Source organism: Anomaloglossus baeobatrachus, chromosome 8, assembly GCF_048569485.1.
Source record: "Anomaloglossus baeobatrachus isolate aAnoBae1 chromosome 8, aAnoBae1.hap1, whole genome shotgun sequence".
Taxonomy (NCBI): Eukaryota; Metazoa; Chordata; class Amphibia; order Anura; family Aromobatidae; genus Anomaloglossus; species Anomaloglossus baeobatrachus.
In genome coordinates this window covers 230,795,422-230,805,143 of record NC_134360.1, presented here as the reverse complement: position 1 = coordinate 230,805,143, position 9,722 = coordinate 230,795,422, and the positions used below count along the sequence as shown (strand labels likewise).

At 44.5% G+C, this 9,722-nt stretch overlaps 1 protein-coding gene across 1 annotated transcript in view; it reads left to right on the top strand.

The window, feature by feature from the left end:
- The window catches only part of IL12RB2 (interleukin 12 receptor subunit beta 2), a gene marked incomplete at its 5' end in the record, with an annotated part of 39,417 nt that overhangs the window by 8,885 nt on the left and 20,810 nt on the right, over positions 1–9,722 (top strand). Inside the window, 6 exons of the mRNA XM_075322146.1 lie at positions 225–372; positions 2,627–2,697; positions 4,170–4,383; positions 4,811–5,002; positions 5,224–5,325; positions 8,365–8,520. Coding sequence (XP_075178261.1) covers positions 225–372; positions 2,627–2,697; positions 4,170–4,383; positions 4,811–5,002; positions 5,224–5,325; positions 8,365–8,520 — 883 coding nt within the window. The remainder of the gene's footprint in view (positions 1–224; positions 373–2,626; positions 2,698–4,169; positions 4,384–4,810; positions 5,003–5,223; positions 5,326–8,364; positions 8,521–9,722) is intronic.

Genomic DNA, 9,722 nt, shown 5'->3' with positions numbered 1-9,722 from the left:
TGTATCCCCAGTAAACAATTGTGCTCACAGATATACAATTCAATTATAAAAATCCACCACTAGGGGGAGCTCTGAAGTCAATGGAAGCAATGTGAGTAAATGCTCCTTCTTGTAGTGGCTGCTTCCAACCCCATCCACGTAAGACCCCATAAAATATGTGGCTATACAGTGTTTGTAAATATGCTGGAAAATTGTGACCGATGTTCTCTACTTCTCGGCTGTAGGTGGAAATCGTGAACAACAGATCCCGGACTCTGCACAGTTTACATCCACTGTCACAATACGAGTTCCAGGCGGCTTGTAAATACATAATCGACACAGGAAAGTGGAGCAACTGGAGCGACATAATCACGCACCAGACCCCAGAGGATGGTAAAAATGGAGGCTAAATTGTATCACCACTGAGGAAAAGACTCTAGAATGAGCAATCCATAATGGAGCTGGCTGTATAAAGAGGTGGCTGGCTGTATATAGAGGTGGCAGGCTGTATATAGAGGTGGCAGGCTGTATATAGAGGAGGCTGGCTGTATATTGAGGAGGCTGGCTGTATATAGAGGAGGCTGGCTGTATATAGAAGAGGCTGGCTGTCTATAGAGGTGGCAGGCTGTATATAGAGGTGGCAGGCTGTATATAGAGGTGGCAGGCTGTATATAGAGGAGGCAGGCTGTATATAGAGGAGGCTGGCTGTATATAGAGGACGCTGGCTGTATATAGAGGTGGCAGGCTGTATATAGAGGTGGCAGGCTGTATATAGAGGAGGCAGGCTGTATATAGAGGAGGCTGGCTGTATATAGACGTGGCAGGCTGTATATAGAGGAGGCAGGCTTAATATAGAGGTGGCAGGCTGTATATAGAGGTGGCTGGCTGTATATAGAGGTGGCAGGCTGTATATAGAGGTGGCAGGCTGTATATAGAGGTGGCAGGCTGTATATAGAGGAGGCTGGCTGTATATAGACGTGGCAGGCTGTATATAGAGGAGGCTGGCTGTATATAGAGGTGGCAGGCTGTATATAGAGGAGGCAGGCTTAATATAGAGGTGGCAGGCTGTATATAGAGGTGGCTGGCTGTATATAGAGGTGGCAGGCTGTATATAGAGGTGGCAGGCTGTATATAGAGGTGGCAGGCTGTATATAGAGGTGGCAGGCTGTATATAGAGGAGGCTGGCTGTATATAGACGTGGCAGGCTGTATATAGAGGTGGCAGGCTGTATATAGAGGTAGCAGGCTGTATATAGAGGAGGCTGGCTGTATATAGACGTGGCTTGCTGTATATAGAGGTGGAAGGCTGTATATAGAGGAGGCTGGCTGTCTATAGAGGTGTTTTCAGTAATTCTAATTCTGTCTGTGATGATAGCTAGACTGCTGACAAGTCCTTGGTACAGAACAGGACGTATGAGACTAGAATCAGTGTGAAATTTCCAATATTTCTACTTTTCATATACAGTTATATGAAAATCATAACTTATTTTAAAATACATGAAAACCTGATTTAAACTATGTCATTTTCTGGTGACACTTTTCGTTTTAGCCTCTTGCTACACAGAGAAAAGAAAAGTTTTCTTTTATGTGCAGCATTATGCTGAGACCTCCCTTCAGCCACAAAAAAGGAGAGGAGCTGCGCACTTCTATTCTTGATGTGGCTCTTAAAGGGGTTGTCCACTATTTGGATAACCCCTTCTTAAATAATAGAATAAGGCTGTGTTCCCATGCGGAGTTTTATTCATGCGTTTTTCTTGCAGATTCCTGAAGTGCTGTGCACACGTTGCAGATTTTTTCCTTGCAGATTTTGGTGCAGAAAAAAGTGCACCAAAAAATTGACGTGTGAATTGTTTCGGCGTTTTTCACAGCATCTTTCTTATACTCAATGCATGAAAAAATTATGAAAAAACGCAAAGAAAAAAATGCATAAATACAACAAAAAAAAATGCACATTTTTTTCTGCCAAGAGATGCAGTTTTATGTGTATAAAACATCTGTAATGTAGGCACATACCCGAAAATAATAAAGATTATACTCTCCTCCCAATTCTGGGATGTTGGTACCAGGTCTCCCGGCGCTTGTATGACTTTGTTGTGTCATGAGCTTTGCAGCCAATCAGTAGCCAGTGACTGGCTGCAGCCTGTACTATTTTGTCAGAGTGAGCGCCCACTTTGACGGAATGCTGATGAGTTGCAGACAATCAGTGACTGATGATTGGCTGCAGCAATGACATCACTTGCTGAGAGACCCCGGTGCCAACATCGCTGGAACAGAGCCACTGCAGTAGGTGTGAGCACACACGGTTTTCTATTGGGCACTTAAGTAATTTGGCAGACGCTGTTCAGTAGTCGACAACCCCTTTAAGGTGTGTTGAGTATTATGGACATATTATTAGGGGTTGCGTTCACCCCCCCCCCCCCCTTCCCCCCTCGTCCACTCTTGGGGTACAATATCCCAATAATATCAGTAATACAGATAATATTTGGTAGGTGGGCAGAAAATTTGCATTAGGGTCCCGGAGCTTCAATATATCCGCTGGGACTTGTAGTGTGACTATAGCTGGTGAGCCGACGGCCGGAGACGACTGATGGAATCTCTGTATAAATATAATTTGTGTCTGATTTGTTTTTCTTCTTCCTTTATTTTAGCTCCACGTAGAAAGATTGATGCGTGGTACAAATTAGACAGGAGCAATAAAACCGTCACCGTATTCTGGAAGGTAAAACCGCGCAACGTGGAGCTACGCACCGATCACCGGATATTGTGTAGTATCAGTAATGACACAAACTAATTGGGGGTGCAGTGTGACGGGGGCTCTAATTTTTTTTGGTGTTCTCTGAACGTCTTGCCTCCTCCCCTCACACCCTGCACTGGGCTGGAGCCATTTTCCCAGGGATGCTTCTTTAATAAGAGCGTTCCAGTACTAAAGACAATGGCCGCTTGTCACATCCATATATTTATTATTTCACCTCTTACCCAATTCTGGACGGTTTTGACCCAGATAGGTTTGGAAAGTTAAGACGAAGACTAATAACATTACCCTTAATTCGATGGCACCAAATCGAGCAATAGGTTAAAACCTAATTGGGTAAATGTAAAAAAACCCTCTTCGCTCTTTGTAATTTACTTTGGGGGTCCTGTGTCGGAACACCATAAATCAGCCAAAAGTGTTTATTCCCAAAATAGTAAGTTATCCCCTAGTTATGGGATAGATGATAATTTACTGATCTTTGGGGGTCTGACTGCTAGGACCCCCAATGAGCTCTATAATGTCCAGTTTGACTGGCGCGGAGTTGCGCATGCTCGACCTTGGCTATTTCCAGCAGTCCTGCACAGCCCGAGCATCAGCACCTGTACCTCATTGAAGTCCGGTCTCCGCAGAGCCCACTTCCCGGACTCCGAGCGATCAGTAATTTATTGCCTCTTCTATTGGTGGGGAATAACTTACTATTTGGGCCTAACCACTTTAAAACCTTCTGCCTATCTGGCCTCCACGAGTCCTCTGGATCTGTCCTGTCGATTGGCAACAGATCATTTAACACTAGAACTACTGGACTCGTGACACCTATATAGAAATACATGGTGCAAAGTAGTCAAAATGACTACCTCAGTAGTTCTAGTGTTAAAGGAGTTTTTTGTTTATTTTTAAACTTGACAGCGCCTGCAATCCGCTTTAACAGCCTCTATCGGACGTGCGATGACATCACAACATCCAGTGACTGCTGAGCCCAGTGATTGGCTGCAGTATCAGGTGACTGGAGGTCGGATCGTTATTGTTTCCAGTCCTGCGGGGACTGTTAGCAGCGCTGTGGCGGGGAGTGGACACTAGGAGCGAATCCAAAATGTTGCTCTATTTTCTTTCCCTACACTGCCCTCTCCTGTCAAGTTTTAACATTTTCTGGAGAATCCCTTTAAATCCTGCAAGTTGCTCGGTACGGCCTCAGTGCATCAGACCTGATTGAGGTCTGGGAAGTTGTCACTGCTGGATCTATCGGTCATTGAGGGTGACCTGGCACGGAAATAAGTTATCAATTCGATTTTCTTCCATTGCTTGTGATTGGGATTATAGAATACGGATCGTCGTCAGATTTGGATGCAGATGACGTATCCGGTGTGAACAAAGCTTACGGGATTTCGGAACCTGGGTGACTATTGGGTCTACTACAACTCCCCTTTTCTTTCGTCTTGCAGTATATGAACTTATCTGAGTTCAGGGGTCAGATACGGTTTTACCAAGTGACCATTCAGGACAACGAGCGTCCTGGAGTATTCACACAAAATAGCACAGACACATGGCTAAGCAGAAACATTGACACGGACGGGTGCGTGATTACTGTGCGGGCTCACAACTCCATGGGCATCTCCCCTCCTACGTATATCAGGGTCTCCACCCGCAGCCTGGCAGGTAAGTCTGATATAGGAAAGCTTTAACAGGTCTATCCTTATGGGTGTATATGTATATTGCTCCCCACATTGAGGGCTGTATTTACTGTATATGTAGTGAGCTCCCCCTAGTGGTGGCTGCTTAAAGATATAGTTTTATAAATAAAAGTCTATGGACTTGCACTGCTTGTCCTGGTCATAAGGGGGCGCTGATAGTAAGGTGGCAATCTGCCAACACTGAAATCTGTATCCAAGTGTTTCTCTGTTGCGCCCCCCACAGGTGAAATGAAACAAAACATAGGGTTCATTCCCGTCAATGTATGGTCTGTGTAATGCTGAAAGGATCCTCTCCACTCCGCCGAAAATACATTATATAAAGTTTTCAAAACTAGACACTTATCAAACACTTTTTTTTGTTTATTTTAATTATTTCTTAATTAATTTCTAAGGTTTCCCATCCCCCACCAATATCATCGCCACAACCAGCGGCCCAGAAAACATCACCCTCCACTGGGAGCTGCCATCGAAGGCCGAACTGTCTGACAATCAAGTAGTAGTATGGGAGGATCCTACAGGAAAGGATCAAAGCCGTACAAACTGGATCATTGTCCCCAAACAGGACAGATCGGTGACTATATCAGGTAACCACTAGGAGGCGACGCTGATCTCTGATCTTTTGCAAATCTTTCATTCAGAATTTTGGAACTGTTCTCAGTGAAACACTGAACTGTCTGCATTATATAATATTTCAGGTTTTGTGCATTGTCCGTTTTGCACACATCCTTTTATCGCTGGTATTTTACATCGACATGGCTATAAAAATTCCGCGTCCAACTCGTGAGCTGCTCTTTTCTGTGTGCAGGTCACCTCAGACCCCATATATGTTATCAGCTCTATGTCTACCTGCTGCGGGGAGGAAGAGCCGGGCCCCCTGGAGACACGCGAGGGTCCACCCAGGAGATAGGTACTAATATGTCTAATGGGATGACTGCGTGCGTGCGTCAGTGCGTGCATATTAGGCCATGTGCCCACGGGAGTTTGTACCTGTGGATATATCCGCAGGTTTCCCGCAACTGCTCCCCGGTAGTACAGCGAAATAGCTGCGGTAAACATGCGGACATACCTGCGGAATTCCCGCCCTGTATCTCCATAGTGGAGGGCCAGGAATTCTGCAGATATTTCAGCATAAATAATTGACATGCAGTTATGTGCGGCTGCGAGACATCCGCAGCATATTCCGCCGCAGCCGCACATACTGCAGCATGGACACCGCACTCCCCATGTCCCATAAGATAACATGGGGAGTGTCTGTACTTGCTAAAACCTGTGGATTTATCTAGAAAATCCAGGTAAATCCGCAGGTTTTCTGTGGCAAAATCCGCGGGTACAGAGTGGGCACATAGCCTAAGGCTATGTGCACACTTTGCTTTTTTACCTGCTTTTCCACTGCTTTTTCAACTGCAGCGTTTTCATGCCAAAATGCTTGCGTTATGCTTTTCAAGCAAAGTCAATGGGACATTGAGCTTTCTTGTGCGCACTTTGCTGTTCAAAACGCTGCGTTTAATTTGCATAAATTTGGGCAAAAAACTCAGCATTTAAAGAAGCAACATGTCAATTGTTTTTGCCATTTTGGCTGCGTTTCCCATCCATTCAATTTAATACAAAACTGCAGCGCTTCTAAAAGCACCGGAAAAGCACTAAAAACTCATGAAAACCGCAAGGTGCGCATAGGCTACTTTCTTTGCGTTTTACATGCATTTTTAAAGCCAAAAGCATGGTCCTTTCTGCCAGAGGATGCTTTTTGAACTGCAACTACCTCGACGCAAAGTGCGCACATAGTGCGGAACATACGTTTTTGATCCTCTGCTGATTTTGCAGACTTTCCCACCTACAAAGAATGGAGATGGTCTGTAATTTTTAATCGCAGGTACATTTAAAGTATGACAGACAGAATTAAAAAAAATTGAGAAAATCACAGGATTTTGAGGTTTTTTTTTTAATAATTAATGTGCATTTTATTGGATGAAATAAGTATTTGATCACCGACCAACCAGCAAGAATTCTGCCCTCACAGACCTGTTATTTTTTCTCCTACTCTGCACTCATTACCTGTATTAATTGCCCCTGTTTGAACTCGTTACCTGTATAAAAGACGCCTGTCCACACTCAATCACTCTCCTGTGACCTGAAACATCTGGAGAAGATCTGTATGGAGGAGCGACCTGAAACATCTAGAGAAGATCTGTATGGAGGAGTGACTTGAAAGATCTGGAGAAGATCTGTATGGAGGAGCGACCTGAAACATCTGGAGATGATCTGTATGGAGGAGTCACCTGAAACATCTGGAGATGATCTGTATGGAGGAGCGACCTGAAACATCTAGAGAAGATCTGTATGGAGGAGCGACCTGAGAGATCTGGAGAAGATCTGTATGGAGGAGCGACTTGAAAGATCTGGAGAAGATCTGTATGGAGGAGCGACCTGAAAGATCTGGGGAAGATCTGTATGGAGGAGCGACCTGAGAGATCTGGAGAAGATCTGTATGGAGGAGCGACTTGAAAGATCTGGAGAAGATCTGTATGGAGGTGTATCCTGTAAGATCTGGAGAAGATCTGTATGGAGGAGTATCCTGAAAGATCTGGAGAAGATCTGTATGGAGGAGCGACCTGAGAGATCTGGAGAAGATCTGTATGGAGGAGCGACTTGAAAGATCTGGAGAAGATCTGTATGGAGGAGTATCCTGAAAGATCTGGAGAAGATCTGTATGGAGGAGTATCCTGAAAGATCTGGAGAAGATCTGTATGGAGGAGTATCCTGAAAGATCTGGAGAAGATCTGTATGGAGGAGTATCCTGAAAGATCTGGAGAAGATCTGTATGGAGGAGCGACCTGAAAGATCTGGAGAAGATCTGTATGGAGGAGTATCCTGAAAGATCTGGAGAAGATCTGTATGGAGGAGTATCCTGAAAGATCTGGAGAAGATCTGTATGGAGGAGCGACCTGAGAGATCTGGAGAAGATCTGTATGGAGGAGCGACTTGAAAGATCTGGAGAAGATCTGTATGGAGGAGTATCCTGAAAGATCTGGAGAAGATCTGTATGGAGGAGTATCCTGAAAGATCTGGAGAAGATCTATATGGAGGAGTATCCTGAAAGATCTGGAGAAGATCTGTATGGAGGAGTATCCTGAAAGATCTGGAGAAGATCTGTATGGAGGAGCGACCTGAAAGATCTGGAGAAGATCTGTATGGAGGAGTATCCTGAAAGATCTGGAGAAGATCTGTATGGAGGAGAGACCTCAAACATCTGGAGAAGATCTGTATGGAGGAGTGTCCTGAAAGATCTGGAGAAGATCTGTATGGAGGAGAGACCTGAAAGATCTGGAGATCTGTATGGAGGAGTATCCTGACAGATCTGGAGAAGATCTGTATGGAGGAGCGACCTGAAAGATCTGGAGAAGATCTGTATGGAGGAGAGACCTGAAAGATCTGGAGAAGATCTGTATGGAGGAGCGACCTGAAAGTTCTGTATGGAGGAGCGATCTGAAAGTTCTGTATGGAGGAGCGATCTGAAAGATCTGGAGAAGATCTGTATGGAGGAGTCGCCAATATTCCTGCTGCAGTGTGTACAAACCTGGTCAAGAACTACAAGAAACGTCTGACCTCTGTAACAGCAAACAAAGGTTTCTACCAAATATTAAGTTCTGTTTATTTTTCTATTGTAACAAATACTTATTTCATGCAATAAAATGCAAATTAATTATTTAAAAATCATAAAATGGGATTTTCTGTTTTTGTTTTTTTTTTTTTTTTTTTTTATTCTGCCACAGTTGAAGTTACCTACGATAAAAATTACAGACCTCTCCATTCTTTGTAGGTGGGAAAACTTGCAAAATCGGCAGAGGATTAATTATTTATGTTCCCCAGTATATATATATATATATATATATATATATATATATATATACACAGTATTTATTTATTTTACTCACTCGTGTCTCCACAGCTCCCCTGATTGGGCCGGATTTTAAATATAAAGTTCAGAAGACAAATTCTGTCCTTGTCACGTGGCAGGAGATTCCCGCTGATGTGCAGATGGGGTGCGTCACCCACTACAGCATCTACCTAAGGACTACAACACAGAGGACTCGCATTATTAGAGGTGAGGAACCTAGAAAACGACATTTCAGAGTCGTGAATAATGACTATAATTAATCAAATGTACTTTTGAGGGGTCGGGTTTGTACCCTCCCATCTATTCTGCTGTGGGATTACAGTTTTATAGTCAGACTGGCTGCGTATGTCAGAGAATTGGGGGAGGGCTCCTGCTGCAGCCGGGTGCCTCACAGGAAGAAGGAGGTAAAAGGTTGGATATTTTTGCAGAACATTTTTATAGTGCTTTTTGCATTTTGTAAAACAAGACAGCATCAAGAGTAGAGTTGAGCGCGGTTCGTGGTTCGTGGTTCTCCAGTTCGCGGCTCGAGTGATTTTGGGGCATGTTCTAGATCGAACTAGAACTCGAGCTTTTTGCAAAAGCTCGGTAGTTCTAGAAACGTTCGAGAACGGTTCTAGCAGCCAAAAAACAGCTAAATCATAGCTTGGTTTCTGTTGTAATAGTGTAAGTCACTCTGTGAATCAAACTATTATCACATTTCAGTGTATAGTGTGCGTGAACAGCGCCTTCAGATCACTGCTGTTTCTATAATGGCGATCGCCATTTTTTTTTTTTTTTTTCTTGTCTTCCTTCCCTAAGCGCGCGCGTCTTGTGGGGCGGGCCAGCATGTCAGCCAATCCCAGACACACACACAGCTAAGTGGACTTTGAGCCAGAGAAGCAACGGCATGTGTGATAGGATCTGCATGTCACATGTCCCTGCATTATAAAACCGGACATTTTCTTCACGGACGCCATTATCTGCCTTCTGCGTCTTTGGTGTCAGACATCACTGGCGCAGCTCCGTCTTCCTGAGTCCTATAGCCGATACAGCTGTATGCGCTGCATACACAGCGTTAGACAGCTTAGGGAGAGCACTTTATAGCAGTCCTTTTAAGGGCTCCAACCGGCAGGGTCAGAGAGCCATAGGTGACAGGTCCTGCAAACAGCAACAGCGTCTGTGTAGCCCAGGTCAGGGATTTCCTACCTGCATTTCACCATTAGGAGGGAATAGAAAGGCAGTCTTCCATTCCTCTACCCAGAGCACCACAATCCTGCCACTGTACCCTCTTGTCCTCTGCACACTCCAACTGATAACTAAGCCATTATACTAGCAAACACTCAGTGTACCTAGTGGCATCCTATACGTGGCTATTGGACTTTGCTATAGTCCCACTAGTGCAAAGACATTTGCAGAGCGCGTCTGCCTGC